Here is a 19,349-nt window from a genome sequence, read left to right as displayed (position 1 = left end):
AGTGTCGTTATTAGGTGTCTCTACGAAACTTTGAGCCAGTTGGATGGGAGTCCTCTCTTGTCCTATGCTTCATGCCCTCTCCCGTCTTGTAAGTTGTATCTGTTTCAATATATTATTATTATTCCTTTGTTTTTTTTGGACACATTTGAATCCATTTTAATATACTTAATACATCATAGTACTTCATGGTATTATTTATATTACATGTAAAAACACTGATTTTTATTACTATATGAAATCAACGGTGGAGGTAGGATATATGAATCGAATCTTTTGCCTAATGGAAGAAACAAACTATATATAAAAAAAAAAGCAACTACCTAATTATGGATATGAAACTCTCTTTTTAAAAGAGTGTTGTTGCAAAAGAAAAAGACAAAAATCTCATTCGTTTTCAGTTCTTCTTATTAACATGTTTTAAGCCGATTAATCTACAAGTACATTTATAGGCTTAGCATAATCCTACATTCGAAGTTAATACAGGGTTAGTAGTGTTGAACTACAGCTGAAAGTCAAAATTAAATTAGCAAGCATTGTTTTGGTCAAAAAGAGAAGTTTTAGTTATATGTTAGCGAAGTCGATTAGCAAGTCAACATATAGTGAATGCCAACCCATGACATCAATGCTCGCATTACTCTTTATTTCCTTTTACTCTTTTATAGTAACGTAATGCCAGAATATTATTTATTTATTTCTTGTAGAAAAAATAGTCATTAACTTTAAAATTAACATCAAGATAGTCGTCGTATTCATGTTTTTATTGTGCATGTGCGTTTGATGCGACATCTCATTCAATATTAATTTAGTTAATAATACATGCATGAACATGTTGAGAATTTGGGATCATGATGCGGGGTGCTTCATGCATCATCATCATGAATTGATACATGTCTTTCTAGGAAAGTTACATTCGAGTTCGAGGAAACTAAAGGATTTAAAAATAAATCACATAAAGGTAACTAATAAAGCTTTTAACACGCTTATAAATTTCATTCTCTTTATCCTTTTTCTTACAAATAAAATATTATCTGGAATATTTTTTTCTTTCATGTAGGAAAACTTTTTTCACTTTACAAAAATGTAAAGTTTATCCGTTAATTTAGCTATAGTTGTAGAAAAAAACTTGATAAGAAGCTTTATTTGTATTCTAAAGTGCATTGTAATTTTTAATTTGAAATTGAACGGGAAACAAGAATAGTGGTGGTTTAATAGAATAGAACTACTCATTCGATTTACGAATCCCCATTGCTAATTTTTATTTTGCCATTGTAAACATTTTAATTAGAAAGATAACCACATTTTTAAGTTTCATTCACACTATTTATACCATGGTTTATATGTGTAATCGGACAGGTACTGTAGGAAAGAACTTTAAAAATCTATTGATTAAATAAAAATGGTAAGCAAGAAAATAATGTTATAAGCCAAAGGAACTCACCAAGGCTCTGATTGGTTTCACTAACTAAGATCGTTTGCAAATGAACCGCTGCTATGATCACCAATCAACATCTCGTTTGGAAATAGCGGTTGACCATCTTGGTTTGAGATCTTGGTTGGAAAAGGTGGTTACATTTTATTTTTGGTGGTTGCAAACATCAACTTGAATCACTCTAGTAAACCCACATTTGGTGTATTTTCAAAGTTACACAGCTTTTTTTTTGGCATTTTGTTTTTTGTTTTTGGTGTGAGATAACAAATATTGTTGGAATTATACGATACATTGCAAATAATTTAAAAGCCCCACAACGGTAACGATAAGAGAAATTTTTTTATTATTATTTCTTATTATGAATTAGATAATGATTTCAGTTTTTTTTAAGTTTTTAGAATAAAATTCATTTTTATAATTTATTACAAATTTTTAAATAATTTATGATATTTTACCAGTATAATCTATTATCATAATGACAAAACTAATTATTTTGCACTTTAACATTTTTAATTTAACTATGTTCATATATCTTATTATAAATTAAAAAATAATTTATTACTCTAATTTTCTATTTTCCAACTAAATTATTTTAATTTTTTTACTATTTATTAAAATTTATACTATTCAACCGCTACAATGTTACCAATCAAACTAAATACTCAACCGCTCTTTTCAATCGTACCATCTTTTATATCTGCTATTTTTAACCGCTTTCTTTTCAACCATCATCTTTTCAACCGCTCAAAATTTTCTAACCGCCTTGTTTAAACGTGGTCACCAATCAGAACATAAATCAATTATTGTTTGTCGATAACTCCATATAGGGAGAGCTTGCTCGACAAATAAGAAACTAGTTTACGAAGAAAACACATAATTTTTCCTCATTTACATCTTTCTTATCAATAATTTAAGTTAGTTGCAAGACAAGGTCGTTCTTCGTTATACATTTTGGTTAATGCCATGCCGAATATATTTTAAAATATTCAAATGGTTAGTTATGATAATCTTAAAATAGATTAGGGATCAAAATGATTCCCTTTGTTTTTTTTCTTTACATAGGCTTGATGATTGTCGTTGGTTCTTACCACGTGGGCTTTTAGTAGGGCATGCCAAGAAAAGTGGACCAAAAGACCATAAAAGAAAGAAAGAACGAAAGAAAAAAAGATAAAAGAAAAAAGGAGAAGAAAAAAAAAGATAAAGAAAAAGGTAAAAAATGTAAAGAAGAAAAAAATACATTGGAAGATGTTATAGATTTTTCAATTCACATCATAATTCGTATAAAACAAAAAATAAAACGAAAATGTGGCCAGAATATTCGAGGATTCTTTATTACATGCATATATAATTTGTTGTTTACTTGTTTCATGATGCACTTTATTCATATACATTATTTGTACATGCAGTACTATGCAAACAATTATATTACACCAAACCTATACACATATATATTCATTTACTGTTTTCTTTTTAGGTATTTTACTGGGAGAATCCGAACCCAAACTAATGATAAAACAAAGCGAACCCAAACTAACTTTTTTTAGGGATTTTCCTTTTTTTAGGTATATGTATTCATATACTTTTAATTCGATTTTTCCGTTTAACTTATTTGAGCTAGGTACCAACAAGTGGATTGATCAAGAACCAGAAGTTTTCAGCACATGAGGTCATTGCTTAAAGCATATTTCAAGCTACATATGTTTAAAGATTATCATCTCATAAGCAACTAACAATGATTAAAAGAAAGTAACTCATGACATATTGCATGCAGTGATGCTAATATATACTATGAATATAAATTTTGATTAAATCTCATATTATTTAGTAGTGTATAAGATTTGTCTCCATATACATTTGGACAGAATGCAACTTACGTCTTGATGAATTTTCGTTTGAGTGTTGTTGTCCTTTGATATGTATATATACTAATAATGGTTTAACTGACAATAAAGAAAGTACTTATGGCGTTGTAGAAAAGTTTGTTGGTATGTCTATTTTTTAAACTTCAATGTGAGTTTTCTTTTATATGATATGTCTTTCAAATGACTCATAGACCTTGAGTTTAGTACTATTTGTTGGACCGTATAGATCTTAGGATTTGGTGGACTATGAAAACATAAAAGTTTACTAAGTTCCATCTAATGGCCATTTTAGTTATGGAATTAAAAAACGCATAACAATATTTGCAATTTGCCCTCAAACTCACATTTTCAGAAAATTTAGTACTATTTTAGGATTTATCATCCATCATGTGTCAATGCTGTGGTCAAACAAAAATTAATATCAGTCTACTGGATTCATTCAAATGATCGGTCCAACTATCATGATTTCGTAGTAATATAGACCAATGTGTATAGACATAAGTATTGAAAACGTAGGCTCTATTCACAACAACACCTTCTTGCACAAGGAGGTGATGATAATGAGGTCCACCACAATGAAAGGAATAAAATGATAAAATCAAATTAAAAGAGGAAAGGAGAAAAACATTTAGCCTTTCTAGGAGTCAATGCTTTGCGCTTTTTTACTTTCCTCACCTTCACGTATGTTTTTTTGGTACTTTGTGAAAATTTCTATTTGATTTCTCCCATACACTAATTTCCAAACTTGTTTTGCAATGAGTGAATGATGACAAGGACGACGAACTTTCTTCTTCCTTGGAAAACAAAATCCAAATATGAAAACATCAATTTCTTTCTACGGAACGGATAGTTGGATACATAACACAATTGACACGGTTTCGTTGATTCTTCCTCCCAGACCAGACGACTAAGTTGACTTGACATATACAAGTCAATAACTCAAAGTCTTTGAATTTGAGTTTTTTTGTTTATCTTCTCTGTTTGACAAAAAAAAAAAAGTTTAACTTCTCTATTTTCACTAGTCTTAAGATTAAATTAGCCAAATGATTCACTTTTGACATGAAATTAGATATATGGCCATGCCCATTTTTTTTTTTTTTTTTTTTGTAAACAAACCCTGTGAAAATACTTTTGTTTTTTTGTGAATGTGCATTCAATGTTTTGTTGTTGTTTAATGACATATCAAACTTTAAATTTTGCATAGGCATTTGGAGTTACAATAAACACACACAGAAAAAAAAAATGACAAAGTTAAAGAAAATGATGAAGATCTTCTGATACATCTCATCGAGTGAATATTCCATCTACTAGGAGATCTTCAACTTCCGAATAGTAGAATGATCAGCTTTTCATCTCTGTTTACAAGTATTAACTATTCTCACTTGTAACACTCGTGAATGCCTACATTCTACAGTCTATCTACAAGATGAAATAGAACACATAAAAAGCTGATAGAAATTTATGGATATGACCTTTCATATTTTATGACCATCTTCATTATTAGAATGAGTTTTCTTATTTACATCAGCTGCGTGGATGGATTCTGAAGACTGTGCATCGCATTAAAAAAAAAACAAGAGTTAAAATTTCATCAAATATGTTAAACGACAAGTGAAGAAAGGTTACTACAACCACAAAAATAGGATTTATATAAGGACCTAACTTGCATGCACCAAAGCGTAATCCAACAATACATCAAAGAAGAAAACAGGATTGAAATATATGAACATAATCATTGTTTCCACTCACGAAATGTCGATGAAGTGTTTTGGTTTTGTAGCTCCCAAAACGCTTCCCGAAATCAACCTAATTAACAAGATATGCCAAGTTAGCTCCCCAAAATCTAATACTATATAAACACTTGCTTATATATATGAAACCAAACATCTTTGAATAAGACTAGATTGGTAATTGTGTAATTTGTAAGTAAACTTGAGAGGCTGGAAAAGGCATTTGCGAAAACAGGCCTATCTATAGTTGCAAGTCGGCCGAAGCATTGGGAAAGCGACATAAGAAAAAGCCATGGGCTTCGATTTTTCAGTTCTAGATTCCGTCTTTAATTTAGAAAGCCCATACTCAAAGCCCATATAAAAGAAGCATATTATTCGGGACCGACCAAAGTTGGTGTTGGTGTTGGATTCTGATACGCAACTGAAATAAGAAAAAAAGCAAACTCAGTGTCGCCGTACACGTGGCACGCTCAGAACTATCATCTCCTATAAAAAAACTTATTCTTCCGCCTCGCGTCAACAGAAACCAAACCATTAACCCTAATTTTTTTTTTTTTTTTGCCGAAACACTCCTGAAAACCCTAGATCTACAGATCTCCCCAATCTCACAGGTAATAATTCTTCACTTTTCTTCGATTCGACGATCTCTATTGTGTTCTCTCCGTCTTCTGATACTGTATTTTGGATTTGTTTTTTAAATAATTCAGGGAGATTTTATTTGAAGAAGATGGTGTCTGATGCTAGCAAGAAGAAGGCAGCTCAGAAGAAAGCTGCTGCCGCCGCTAAAAGAGGTGGTAAAGCTGCTGCTTCATCTAAATCCGCCGCTACTTCCTCCAATGGAGCTGATAGCTTATCCAGTGGTGTTGAAGCTCTTCAAATTTCTGATCGGACCTGTACCGGTGTTCTCTGTTCCCATCCTCAATCTAGGGATATTCGAGTAAGCCCTCATCGATGCCTTATGTTTTTTAATCCTATTGTTGTGAATTCACTAGGAGCAGATCTGTTTAATTAATTGTAAAAATTGAGATATTGTTTATCCGAACTTGGTTTGTATCCCCTGATTTTAATGGAATCTGTATATAATATGTTTTGCAGATTGAGTCATTGTCTGTGACGTTTCATGGACATGACCTAATTATCGATTCGATGTTGGAGCTTAACTATGGGAGGCGTTATGGTCTTCTAGGGTTGAATGGTTGTGGAAAGTCCACTCTTTTAACTGCAATTGGACGCAGAGAGATTCCTATTCCTGACCACATGGATATCTATCATCTTTCTCATGAGATTGAAGCTACTGACATGTCTTCCCTTGAGGCTGTTGTTAGCTGTGATGAGGAGAGGTTGAGGTTGGAGAAGGAAGTTGAACTTCTTGTTGAGCAGGTTTGTGTGATATAATTCAACACTAGTCTAGAGATGGTTAACTGAGCTTTGTTTTCGTGTTTGATTCTAATTTTGTTTTCTTTTTCAGGATGATGGAGGCGGAGAGCGTCTTGATTCTATCTATGAGAGGTTAGAAGCCATGGATGCTGCAACTGCTGAGAAGCGTGCTGCTGAGATTTTGTTTGGTCTTGGTTTCGACAAGGAGATGCAAGCTAAGAAGACTAAAGATTTTTCTGGTGGTTGGAGGATGAGAATTGCATTAGCAAGAGCTCTCTTCATTATGCCAACTATCCTTTTGCTTGATGAGCCTACAAATCATTTAGGTTGGTGACCTTTCTTCTTTTCTACTTGTTTCAGATTGTTTTCCTTATTATTATTGTGTGTTCTAATGCTGGCTCTAATGTTGTCTCGTGAAACAGATTTGGAAGCTTGTGTCTGGTTAGAAGAGAGCCTGAAGAATTTTGACCGCATCCTTGTTGTGGTATCCCACTCACAGGATTTCTTGAATGGAGTCTGTACTAACATCATCCACATGCAAAGCAAGCAGCTCAAGTACTACACTGGTAACTTTGATCAGTATTGCCAGACTCGTTCGGAACTAGAAGAGAACCAGATGAAGCAATACAGATGGGAGCAGGAGCAGATTTCTCACATGAAGGAGTACATTGCTCGGTTTGGTCACGGTTCAGCCAAGCTTGCTCGTCAAGCGCAGAGTAAGGAGAAAACTTTGGCAAAGATGGAGAGAGGTGGTCTCACTGAGAAGGTTGCCAGAGACAGCGTTCTCGTTTTCCGTTTTGCTGATGTTGGGAAGCTTCCACCTCCAGTGCTTCAGTTTGTGGAGGTCTCTTTTGGGTACACACCGGACTACCTCATATACAAAAACATCGACTTTGGTGTCGACTTGGACTCAAGGGTTGCCCTCGTGGGACCTAATGGAGCTGGAAAGAGTACGCTTTTGAAGCTCATGACTGGTGAACTGCACCCAACTGAAGGAATGGTGCGACGTCACAACCACTTGAAGATTGCTCAGTACCATCAGCATCTGGCTGAGAAGCTAGACTTGGAATTGCCTGCACTTCTCTACATGATGAGGGAGTTTCCTGGTACCGAGGAGGAGAAGATGAGAGCTGCGATTGGTAGATTTGGTCTAACTGGTAAGGCACAAGTAATGCCAATGAAGAATCTATCTGATGGACAAAGGAGCAGAGTGATCTTTGCGTGGTTGGCTTACAAGCAGCCTAACATGCTTCTGTTGGATGAGCCAACTAACCATTTGGATATTGAGACAATCGACTCGCTCGCTGAGGCACTTAACGAGTGGGATGGTGGTTTGGTTCTGGTGAGTCACGACTTCAGGCTGATCAACCAAGTGGCTCATGAGATATGGGTTTGTGAGAAACAATGCATAACTAAGTGGAACGGTGACATTATGGACTTCAAGAGGCACCTCAAGGCTAAAGCTGGACTTGAAGATTGAAGATAAGAGAGTCAAGTCGTCTCCTCCTCCTGGGAAGAAGACTCGATTGGTTCACTCATGCCGACAGAGAGAGAGAAGAAGAATGATTTTGGTTTTTGATGGTTTTGGGAATGGTTTTTTTAACGAGAGTTCTGAAGCCACAAACACTTGAGAGAAACCATACTCAGTAAATCTCTGCATTTCTTACGCATTAAGAGGTCAGAGATTCTTTCTATAATATTAGTATTATCATTATCGATATGCACCTTTTTTTTTCTTTTTTGTTATTGTTGTTGAACGTTTTTTTGAAAAGGCCAAACAGAGAGACAGAGTAATATTTTTGGTGGTATTGTAGGATTTTTTATTTTCTTTAAAGACTGAGATGTTGACGATTATCGTATTATATACTATGTTAAATTGAGAATCTTCTCTAAATTATATTCGCTTATTCGTTGGAATATTCTATCTTTATGTTGATTCTGGTGAAGGAATCTTGTATCAGTTATGGAGTAAAAAAAATTGACTTGGACGATCATTATTACATTTAATCTTTGTGGAGGTAACCTCTTTTACAGGTTTACACTAAAATCTTCTGAATTCCTGATACCAAAATGTTTTTGTAGTTTTTTAGTTTCTCATACTCTGCTCTGATTCTTTCGATGGGTGATGTGAAGATTACTCATTCAATTGCTTCTTCCGTGGTCTTTGTTCATAAAGTTTTCTTCATGTGGACTCAGCTTTCTAGCATCTTCAACAGAGATCTTTATTTTTCTTTCTTTCTTTTCGCTTGACATATAAGTTTGATTAAAGATAAGCTTATAGTTGCGGAAAAAAGAGTCGCGGAACATTTTTCCTTTCACTGACGCGACATTACAATAATTTATACTCAAGTGTACCAAGCTCATCGAACCTAACCTATCAAAGAAAAGATCTTACTCGGTACACACATATCTCATATATGACATGAAACTACTAAAACGGATTAGATGAGCGTAACGTTTTAAGGAAAATCTCTTCAAACATGAGTTGGAGTTCCGGTCTCCGGGGTTGGAATGTCAGACAAGGCTACTTTCCTGCCTCTCTCTGACCGACTATTTTCAGCAAATTTGATGCTTCCTTCGTGCAATCCTTGTTGTTTCTCGTTCTCTGTCCACTCTGAACTGTAATAATATTCCTCCTTCGATCTTTCTCCATCGCTCGACGGTCTTAAAAACATGCTTCCCCATTGCGGAAAATGTATAAACGCAACCGGGACAGTGCACAAAACTGCCATAGCGCCCATCAACGAGAGTCCTTCCGCTGTACTAAACCTCGATGATGAGAAGAAAAGCAGTTGAGTCAAACCAGACCCAAAGTTTCCTCCCGCACCAGTTAGTCCCGATATGAGCCCTAGAGAGCGGCGCGAGACAAAAGGTGCAACCCCAAAGAGAGCTCCGCAAGCTGCTTGTGTACCGATTGAGAAGAGCATCATTGCTAAGATTGCTATGGGAAGTGAACTAGCTCGACCTAGCCAGATACAGAAAAGAGCTCCTATGGTTTGGAAGATCCATAAGATCCACAACCGGCCTCTCATGCCAAATATCCGAGCTGCCACATCGGAGGCGTAGCCACCAAAGGGACGGGCTATAAAGTTAGCCATTCCAAAGCTGGCTGCTACAATACCAGCTGTTTGGAGCTTAAGGTTAAACCTGATATACGTAGAAAACAAGTAAACAATGGTTAGTACCTTGTGCTAGAGGTAAGTTAGATCATCATTTCAGTTTGGGTTTAACGAGGAAGAAATCTAACCTGTCGTAGAAATATCCGGAGATAACGTTGTTGATCGTTAGTTCAATTCCCATGGAAAATCCATAAAGAACGAATAAAATCCATGTTCTGTAGTTCCTCACGGCAAACCAGAAAACCTATAAAAAGACAAATATTTATTAAGTAAATTAAAGAAACAGAATAAAATTCTGTATAATTACATAATGTTGGTATTAGCTATTGTCATTTGTTTTAGGCAACTTAATCGCAATATCAATGATTTTTCCTGATTAATTTGTATCAAATGCTAATTTTGAAAATGATACTCGCAAAGTTTGCTACGACTATAATTAATTGATCATAACTATGTTTAATGTTTGCATGATTCTTTTAATGAGACCATATAGTTTCTTGAATCTTGATTTGGATCTACTATATAATTATACATGAGGCGAAGTATATATAGATAGCTTACCTTGGAGAATTTGTCTTTAGAGACTTGACCTCTCTTTTGAAGGGTACTTAAGTTACCGTCAGGTAAATCTTGGCCGAGAGTGAGGACGAGAATGCCCATAACAATTTGAAGTAATCCGGGAACGAAGAAAGCTATGCGCCACGCCATGAACGGAGTAGCTCCGGCAAGTTTGATGACTTGGAAGACCATTGGCATAAGGAGTTGAGTCACTCCACCGCCCATATCTCCCCACCCGCCTGCGCAACCGTTTACTAGTCCTATGATCTTACCATTGAACATGACGCTGGTCCAATACTGGCATGATACGAAGGTGGCGAGGCAGAATCCGATCATGAACCGAACGCCTAAGTATCCACTGGGGCCACCCACAAACGACATTGAAAAGACGGTTGGGGCGGTTAGCATGAGGGAGAAGGCAGTCCCGTACCGCGCACCGAGGAGATCACAAACCGCTCCCATGGCTAGCCTTGAGAAAATGGCGCCAGAGACGGATGCAACTCCGGCATTCCCAATGTCAGTTTTTGTGAGGTCGAGGTTGTCACGGATGATGGGGACTAATGGTGCAGCAGCAAAGGTTGAGATGAAGCAAGTGAAGAATGAGAGCCAGCCTAAGTGAAAAGCTCTCATATGAGGTTTTGCAAATGAGAGTGGGTTGAACACTTTTGCTCGATGTTCGGAATCAACCGGAAGTGCAAATTTAGCCGTTGGATCGTCTGATTGGACGGTTTGAGATGAAGGATCGACAGAGAAAGAGAAGACTTGTTCTCTTCCTGTAACTCCGTGCAAGGAGGTTCCAATGGAGTCTTCTTCATTAGAATGGTTGGGCGCCATTTTAAGGTGAGAGTGAGATGAAAGACTCTTGTGTAAGAGAGAAGGCTTAGTGCTCTTTGTTGAGTTTTGGTGTAAGTTGGAGAATTGAGATATGCAAAGTATATATAGAGCCAGAGGGGATACCAATATGGCCTGTATGTAGGGTTAGGTGGATCCAATAATGAAATTTGAGTAATATAAGAAAAAAAAAATAAGGACTCTAGCAATTTGTGCAAATTCTATTTTTATCAAATGATAACTGTATTTAGTATTAGATATGAGTATGTTGATTACTAATGGCTGAAAAATATTATTAAAGTTAGAGAACTAAACATATTATAGTACGTTTCATACGTATACCACATTTGTATTATGAGTTTTGTCTGACAGATAAGCGATGCAATAAGTAAACCTGAAACGTTGATCTATGAATCGATTTTTTGGGTTCTTGATTGAAAGGTTTTGATTTTTAAAGTATACTATTTTTTAGGTTTGTAAAGTGTTAGTATTATATTATCTTATACAAAGTCCAAGCAACATTCGCAAGGTATCAAGGCAAAAAGTGTAAGATATTACGGTATTTATCAACTTCTGTTTCACAATTTTTTCTATTTAGTAACAATTCTTATAACCTATCATTACATATTTAAGTAAAATGCAGAAGAAAACGTTTCATTTTGCATAATTTTTTTCTAGATAGATAATTAAAAAGAAATTTACAAAAATACTGTTAGGCATATTGGCAGCCTGGCAGGTTATACATATTGTGCAATTTCTCTAAAATGGCGAACGTTGACAGTTGGCAACTTGGCATTGGCGAAGCCTAGGAGGCCGTACGTATCAATGAAGGCAAAAAGTGTCAAAACGTCTTTAACTAATTTTTAATACTATGTCTCTTGAACATTCCATGTGGTCGAGTCACCAAATGTATTAAACAATTATCTTGAAATAACTTCCTACAAAAAATGCTCTAACGTTTTTGAAATCTATGTGTATGCGTATATCATATATATTGTATAGTGTATAGGTTATATTATATACTTTCCGCCTATGATATTCGCATATCCTCACTATGAAACGAAATGATAAGTTGACTTTCTTAAATCTTCCTTACTTTTGAATCATCTCAATATAGAAGCTCTAAACATATAATTCTTTGATATATATGCTTTCTATCATTTCGTTAAATCTATTGAATGCTTCGAAGCAATATTGTATCGATAGTAAAGTAGAGATATCCTGTGTTTTCCACGGTTCATCAACAAAATTTCGGTAAAATAGTCCTATAGTTTGTTTTTATCGTTATACACTTGTCACATTTTGTTTTGGCAAGTATAGTTGTAAACAGTAGTTAAAGTCTTATAGTCTTTAGACTTAACCATGTTATTAACAAGGTGATCGAAATTTTCTATATATATATAGTGATGTTAAAATTGGACTACCCTGCCTATTTAGACCTTGTCCATTTAAGTCCTGCCCGTTTTGGATCCGTCCATTTATATTCTGTCCGTTTAGGTGATGTACCCGTTTAGACCCTGTCCATTTATTTGGCTCGTTTAGACTCATTTAGATAGATTTTTTTTGTTTTTTTTTTGTTTTTAAAAAAAAATTAAAGATTTTTTTTTCTGTCTCTTCCTCTTCATTCCCATCAATTTCTACATCTATATCACAATATAGATGCCGTTTAATATTCACCTGACCTATTACGCCTGCGGGTTTAAACGGGTTAACCCGTTAAATACCCTATTATTTTACAGTGTTGTTAAACAGGTCACGGGCCGTATTTCTATAACGGACCTGTTTATGCCCGCGGGCTCTGAGCCCACTTTAACATCACTAATATATATATATATATATATATATATATATATAGAGTTTTAGTTATATACATTGTTTTCACATGTAGGGACGGCAAAAAAGTCCAATGTTTATAGGTTAGGAATATTCAAATATTGTGGAAAGGTCAAACAAAAAAAATGTCTTAAAAACAATCTTTCATTACATGAGTAATGTGGCTCATTGACTTCTTTTGTTTATTTATTATGGCTCAACTTGGCAGACTTAAGTTTCATGCATATGTAAAAAAAACTTAAATAGACAAAACATACAATATAGAGAATTTCTTAACTTGGTCGCCTTTCGTTACAAAGATATTGAAGCTCTACTGCCTAAAGGAGAACTATTAAAAATATGTATCAGTTTTTGTCTTTTCCTTTTATCGTCCGGTCCAGGTTATTATATAGAAGAAGAAGAAAAAAAAACGAATTGAAAGATTTTAGATTCGGAATTTTTTCAATTGATTTGGATTTTGTGTAGTTACGGACTTTTTGGAGTGAACATCACTAGTATAGACTTCAAGTGGCTTAATTCAAAAGTAAACTTTGTGAATAGATTAGAGTCAAAAGTTGTGGGTTAAAAAGATATTTACTTTATGTTTAAATGAAAGTAGCCGTTAAAAAAGAAAGAGATTTTTATTTTCATTCAGCGTGAATAAAAAGGGGTAAAACTTCGGAAAGTTTTAGTTAATACTTAATACCTACTATAAACAATATAGTCGCTCCAATGACGGCATTTTTCACGTAACGATGAACGTGGGATTGTTCACCAAAAAAGTGGTTGATGCTTATCGTGCTCATATAAAATTTTCTGATAGGTGATAATTATTGACTTGCTTAAATACATCAATGATAACTTAATTGACTTATCTGTTAAATTACTATTTTTAAAACCGTACAGATCACAGCATTAGGTTCTGTCCTTATGATGCGGAGGATGTACAGTCTCTTCTCTGTCTGTAATCTTCCTCATCATTCAAACCACTAAATATGATACACGTCAGTTACATATCTTGTTCTCGTAAGTCGTAAGTATAGTAGTTAAAAATGTTTGTTTAGTAATCAAAAAAGTTTTGGGTAAATCGGCATATTATTTTCGTTATGCTTTAGTGATACAATGACACCATGATGAGCAGAATCTAACAAATATGCTTTACAACAAAAGAAATAAATATTGAATACCTTAGTCTTCCTTTGCGGTTTATGCGAGACATAATCCCAGAGATATAGAATTAGAAAGTGTGTATCTGATAAGTAGTATATATATAGACCACATATCATATCATATGCGAGGTATAGTAAATATATGAATGATATGAAAGTGTAATGGTATATGAATGATAATTGATATGAATGGGTTGCTTTTGGTTGCAATAATGAAAATTTTGCGGTAGATGAATGATAATTTGTCGCCAAGGAAATCAGTAGTAAATAATAATACTTACCTTTTTTTTTTTTTTTTTGAATCTAATACTTACCTAATTTGAAAATAGCAAAATATAACTTTATAAAATAGTTAGTGTTTAGACATTCGTCACTAATCTAATGGCTATTTTTACATTGTTCATCAAATTCAAATCTATCGCTTGTCGATTTATGGAATGAAAATTTATATGTGGTCGAGTACTATAAAATTCGAAATAATAGTGATCCTTTTTGTCCATGTAAATATATATAATGAAATGATTTTGTTATCGTTAGCTAGCAAAAACTAAATTGATAACAATCTACTAGACATAACTTTGTTGGTTAAGGCCAAAAGTTGATTTTTGCTGAACATTCTTTTAATTGGCACTACAAATTTTACATGACTACCATAACTTTTCATACTAGTCTGAGTTTAGTTATGACTTATGAGATCATCCTATTTTAGAAGCAAAGTGAAATAAAAACAAATCATAGTAGGATATAAGTACACAACTTATATCAATATGAGTTATAATCAGTTAAGAAAACATGAACTTTAATTGGACCGAAATGCTGAATGGGCTTCCTGAAAAGTCCATATTATCAGACCCTATCATCGTATGCATATTGAGGTTTTTTATTAACAAAATGCCACATGAGAAGTTGTCTAATTTGGCTCGATGGGATACTTCGAATACTACATTACTACTGATTTTGTTGAGTTGGTTGCTGTAGCTCAAACAAATTAATTGACGAGATACTGAAAATAAATAATAAATTTCAAAGAAAAATACAATTGTTACGAGACTACATGAAGAGATATATATATCCCTTTTATAGAACTTAAACATGTAATTCCATAAAATACTTACACATTTGGAGCAATAGGCATAGTACAACACAATTTAACACATAAATTAACTCTCAAACGTGTTCCGGCGTACCACTAGGAGGAGATGGTTCAGACCCCACGCGCCTGCCACGCTCCGATCTACTATTGACAGCGAACTTCAAGCTCCCTTCATGCATACCCTTTTGCTTCTCCGTCTCCGTCCACTCTTTTAAATAATAGTACTCCTCCGTAGACTTCACTGCATCTTCCGTGGAAGCCATAAACATGCTTCCCCATTGCGGGAAATGCACTAATGTGACGGGTAATGTACACGCCATAATCATCACCCCCATCCACGTCAGCCCTTGTTCCGTAGTAAACGTTGAGGTCGAGAAGAACACGAGCTGGGTCAGACCAGAACCGAAGTTTCCACCGGCTCCAGTAAGACCAGAGATGATGCCTAAGGAGCGGCGTGAGATGAAAGGTATGATGGCGAAGGTGGCTCCACAAGCGGCTTGAGCTCCGAGAGAGAAGAGGATCATGGAGAAAACCGCGGTTGGGAGCGTCGTGGCTCGGCCTAGCCATACGCAGAAACAACCACCTAAGGTTTGGATGATCCATAGGGTCCAAAGACGGCCTCTCATGCCGAAGTGTCTAGCAGAAACGTCTGAGGCCCAACCGCCAATAGGACGAGCAAAGAAGTTAGCCATACCAAAGCTTGCCGCGATTATACCGGCCGTGTGAAGCTTGAGATGGAACCTATAAAAATAGTCAGCATGTATTGAGTCTTTTTTTTATCCACGTTGTTTTATTTTTATCCAAAAAAAAATCCACGTTGTTTATATTGTTAACGTGGCAGTATTGGATTTGTGAAAAAGACGTTAAGAAATTATGTTTAGTAGAGTCATTTTCTTAGAAAATATTTTGTTTTGGTTAAAAAGATCATTCATATGATAATAGTTCAACTGACCCATTTTAGCATACAAGGTATCAACAACTAACTAATATATTATAGTCGGAGTTTTACTGTCTATTATAATTAATATGGTGCATCGACAATTCGACATTAAGTCAATTTGATTATAATTGTTTGAAGAAAAAAAACTCGTAAATTATGATGGCATGATATGATACACTACTGCTAGTAACAGTCAAACCTGGCATGATACACACACTACTCTGCTAATAGTAGTCAAACCCTGATAAGTGATAATTATTGTTTATACTTCAGAGACTAAGATTCAATAAATATAATACGATTATAATTAATTTTACCTGTCGAAAAAGTACTCTGCGATGACGTTATCGGTTGTGAGCTCTACTCCCATGGAGTATCCATATAATAGCACGAAAACCCATGTCCTATAGTTCGTGATCGCGTACCATAGAACCTGGTAATTAAAGTTGTCGACGAGAAAACTATGAGCCTTAATTAACCAAAAACAATAAAAAGAAGAAGAGAAAACTCTCTATGAAGGGGTAAATTATTACAATCAGGTAGTGTATAAGGATTTCGCTTTTTTTTTTTTTTTTTTTTTTTTCAATATGAAAGCGTATTTCGCTTCTTCCTTTCTATTTTTTTTTCCGTTAAGCAGTTTCTAAAATAAGTCCAATTGGTTTCTAGAATTCATTTATTTGTCTCTATCTACAATGTTAGTCTAAAATATTAAAAATATATTAAGATCTATACCAGAACAACTATTCATATAATTATATAAAACATGAAAAATATATAATTCAGACAACGATCTGCAGACCCTATGTATATAAAGTACTTAAAAATCAAAGGATCCAAGAAGAAGATATAACATTAATTTTATATAATTACTTAGTACCTTTGAGAACTTGTCTTTAGTAACAGCACCTTTCTTCTCGAGTGTGCTTCTATTACCATCTGGGAGGTCTTGTCCTAAAGTCAAGACCAAGATCCCCATGATGATGTGCATCCACCCGGGGACAAAAAAAGCCATCCTCCACGCGGTGAAGGACGTAGACCCCAACCGTCGAATGATCTCATAGACCATCGGCATGAGTAGCTGCGTGACTCCACCGCCCATATTCCCCCATCCGGCCGCTGTCCCGTTCACCAGACCTATGATCTGACCGTTGAACATTGTGCTCATCCAGTACTGACATGACACAAAGGTGGCGAGGCAGAATCCGATCATGAACCTCACCGTTATGTACCTATGATGGCCAAAAAATTGTTAGAATTTCACATCGAAAATAATCCAATATATATATATATATATCTATATATATATATATATAACACGTTACTTATTATCAATTAATTTTGAGATTAGTTCCATTGATGTTTTAGAAAAATTATTTTAGATTAATAGGTTTACTAACCGCATACCACATGGAGTACATATGTACATATATAGGACCCTCTAAAACTAAGTGAAGTTAATCTAAAGCTTTTTGCGCAATTTTGCAATTTACAAATTACAAGTAAGCTTACCCGCCGGCATCAGCCACGAAAGACATGGAGAAGACGGTCGGGGCAGAGAGCATGACGAGGAAAGCACAGCCATAACGTGGCCCAAGGAGATCGCAAACGGCTCCCATAACAAGCCTAGAGAAGATACTGCCAGAGACAGAAGCAACACCGGCATTTCCGACATCTTGTCTGGTGAGATTAAGGTTATCTCGAATGATGGGGACAAGAGGAGCAGCAGCAAATGTGGAGATGAAGCAAGTGAAGAATGAGATCCAAGCAAGATGGAACGTTCTCATATGTGGAGCTTCAAAGGATAAGAGTTTGAAGACTTTGGCTTTGTGTTCGGTGTCCACAGGAAGGGAGAATTTTGCTGATGTGTCGGAAGGAACCGCCGGAGACTCGACGAAGAACGCATAGCTTTGTTCTCGACCGGTAACTCCATGCATTGAGCTTCCGGGTTCACCGAAACCATCGGTCATTTTGTATTTGATTTTTGGCTAGTGGTCTTGTTTTTAGGGAACAAGAAGGAGAGAAGAATGGTTTATATAGAGATTCGGAAGTTGACTTGGTAAGAGCGGATGGAGATTCGAAAAGGCTATAAGTGGGATTCGTTTTACGTAAATGATACTATATTAGTATAGTCCTTAACGATAATTAATGATTCGAAGTTGTTTATGCGAGACTGATTACAATTATACAAGTTGTGTCTATATATTAATATTATGGAATATTCACTTTCGCCGCGAGCATGCATACACGAGAATTTAGCCTCATCAAACGTCCCAAACGTTCACTTAGATTCCAATTAAGTATTTATCAACATGATATTATTACTAAACAGACCATCTTTAGGAAATTTTCTTTAACGAACTATTTTTTGAGTTTCCGTTGTTATTATTATTATTATTATTATTTATGTAAATACAATAATTATATTTATCAAATAACGATGATAGATTTATATGTGTAAAGCAGTTTATTTTTTTAATTAAAATTTATAGCATGAAATATGAGTTCGAAAAAGAAACAACGACACCTTTTCATGTATAACATATTATACATGGAATTGTCACAAAATGGTATAGTGTTGTTTTCTATAGGATTCTTTTTCTTTCTAAAGATTTTCTTTAGAGAAGCAGAAGCAATATATATATATATATATATATATATATATATATATATATATAGTCTTACAGAAAAACAATTCATTTTTAGTACTCAGTAGCATAAGTGAATGATGATAAGTTTGTAAATAGCTTTATGACGAAATTTATAAGTGAACTTCCTTAAAATGTGTGGGCTAATAAAAGGAAGATAAGCAAAATTGTAATGGGATAAGCTTTTCTTTTCGATATAGGCTAGAAGCCTAGAACTCGAATCTCACCATCTATGATTCTTTACATTAGTTTTTTTTTTCTTTTCTTTTTTTTTTTTGCAATTACAAACAATTTAAATAGCAATCACAAAGTATTTCGGAGATTAGTCTACAATTTGGTCGACTAAAAAAATTGTAGTGAGATTTTTTTTCCACATGATGGGATGCAATAATCCATCCAAGAAGGTCTCGGTGTGATACATTATATAGCATATATCATACATGTGAGCGACTCCGGTGGGTCCTTCGTCTCTATATATCTGACTACTACGTCTTTGCATGGATTCAAAGGTTCCATTTGATAATATTTTTGTTTTTGGGGTTAAAATTTAAAATTGTTAATATACTAGTGTCATAGGAAAAAACTTAAAATATATAGATTCTAAGTTTCTAACGTATCAAAAACTATAGTCGTGATGATGTATTCAAATATCCCGAACTATGCTTAGGAAGATTGTAACAGCAGAATAACAGTTGTACTTTCACAAATAAGAACTTCTTTTTTTCTTAGGAAACGTGCAACAGTGCTATAGACAGTTTGATGACTTTGATCTTTTAATTTGTAA

The 19,349-nt window shown here is 34.8% G+C and overlaps 3 protein-coding genes and 1 long non-coding RNA gene across 4 annotated transcripts; 1 reads left to right on the top strand and 3 right to left on the bottom strand.

The window, feature by feature from the left end:
* Window positions 1-4,450: 4,450 nt before the first annotated feature.
* Window positions 4,451-5,161, bottom strand: LOC147935557 (uncharacterized). The gene is made up of 2 exons (XR_015570514.1): window positions 5,041-5,161; window positions 4,451-4,841 (listed from the first exon to the last, which is right to left on the bottom strand). It is a non-coding gene; the product is annotated as an uncharacterized LOC147935557 (long non-coding RNA).
* Window positions 5,162-5,192: 31 nt separating this feature from the next.
* On the top strand, window positions 5,193-8,292 carry LOC104726668 (ABC transporter F family member 1). Its single transcript, XM_010445582.3, has 5 exons — window positions 5,193-5,632; window positions 5,729-5,958; window positions 6,117-6,401; window positions 6,490-6,724; window positions 6,821-8,292. The coding sequence occupies exons 2-5, from the start codon at window positions 5,749-5,751 to the stop codon at window positions 7,876-7,878; spliced, it is 1,788 nt and encodes a 595-aa protein (XP_010443884.2). The 5' UTR covers window positions 5,193-5,632; window positions 5,729-5,748; the 3' UTR covers window positions 7,879-8,292.
* A 364-nt stretch (window positions 8,293-8,656) lies between these two features.
* On the bottom strand, window positions 8,657-10,976 carry LOC104726669 (high affinity nitrate transporter 2.3). Its single transcript, XM_010445583.3, has 3 exons — window positions 10,079-10,976; window positions 9,646-9,761; window positions 8,657-9,545 (listed from the first exon to the last, which is right to left on the bottom strand). The coding sequence occupies exons 1-3, from the start codon at window positions 10,907-10,909 to the stop codon at window positions 8,873-8,875; spliced, it is 1,620 nt and encodes a 539-aa protein (XP_010443885.1). The 5' UTR covers window positions 10,910-10,976; the 3' UTR covers window positions 8,657-8,872.
* Window positions 10,977-14,881: 3,905 nt separating this feature from the next.
* On the bottom strand, window positions 14,882-17,924 carry LOC104726667 (high affinity nitrate transporter 2.4-like). The gene is made up of 4 exons (XM_010445581.3): window positions 17,430-17,924; window positions 16,798-17,149; window positions 16,238-16,353; window positions 14,882-15,721 (listed from the first exon to the last, which is right to left on the bottom strand). The coding sequence occupies exons 1-4, from the start codon at window positions 17,885-17,887 to the stop codon at window positions 15,055-15,057; spliced, it is 1,593 nt and encodes a 530-aa protein (XP_010443883.1). The 5' UTR covers window positions 17,888-17,924; the 3' UTR covers window positions 14,882-15,054.
* Between the last annotated feature and the right edge of the window lie 1,425 nt (window positions 17,925-19,349).

The sequence above is a fragment of the Camelina sativa genome, chromosome 11, assembly GCF_030686135.1.
Source record: "Camelina sativa cultivar CO46 ecotype springtype chromosome 11, ASM3068613v1".
In the NCBI taxonomy this organism is placed as follows: Eukaryota; Viridiplantae; Streptophyta; class Magnoliopsida; order Brassicales; family Brassicaceae; genus Camelina; species Camelina sativa.
This window is presented reverse-complemented; position numbering and strand designations above follow the sequence as displayed.

What these genes read in the sequence shown, in the direction of transcription:
- LOC104726668 (XM_010445582.3), top strand. Translation starts at nt 5,749, where the DNA reads ATGGTGTCTGATGCTAGCAAGAAGAAGGCAGCTCAGAAGAAAGCTGCT. An exon ending in CTCAATCTAGGGATATTCGA is followed by an intron (nt 5,959 to 6,116) that starts GTAAGCCCTCAT and finishes TATGTTTTGCAG; the next exon opens with ATTGAGTCATTGTCTGTGAC. An exon ending in TTGAACTTCTTGTTGAGCAG is followed by an intron (nt 6,402 to 6,489) that starts GTTTGTGTGATA and finishes TTTCTTTTTCAG; the next exon opens with GATGATGGAGGCGGAGAGCG.
- LOC104726667 (XM_010445581.3), bottom strand. Translation starts at nt 17,887, where the DNA reads ATGACCGATGGTTTCGGTGAACCCGGAAGCTCAATGCATGGAGTTACC. An exon ending in TTCGTGGCTGATGCCGGCGG is followed by an intron (nt 17,150 to 17,429) that starts GTAAGCTTACTT and finishes TGGCCATCATAG; the next exon opens with GTACATAACGGTGAGGTTCA. An exon ending in GCAGAGTACTTTTTCGACAG is followed by an intron (nt 15,722 to 16,237) that starts GTAAAATTAATT and finishes CTATTTTTATAG; the next exon opens with GTTCCATCTCAAGCTTCACA.
- LOC104726669 (XM_010445583.3), bottom strand. Translation starts at nt 10,909, where the DNA reads ATGGCGCCCAACCATTCTAATGAAGAAGACTCCATTGGAACCTCCTTG. An exon ending in CTAAAGACAAATTCTCCAAG is followed by an intron (nt 9,762 to 10,078) that starts GTAAGCTATCTA and finishes GTCTTTTTATAG; the next exon opens with GTTTTCTGGTTTGCCGTGAG. An exon ending in TCCGGATATTTCTACGACAG is followed by an intron (nt 9,546 to 9,645) that starts GTTAGATTTCTT and finishes TACGTATATCAG; the next exon opens with GTTTAACCTTAAGCTCCAAA.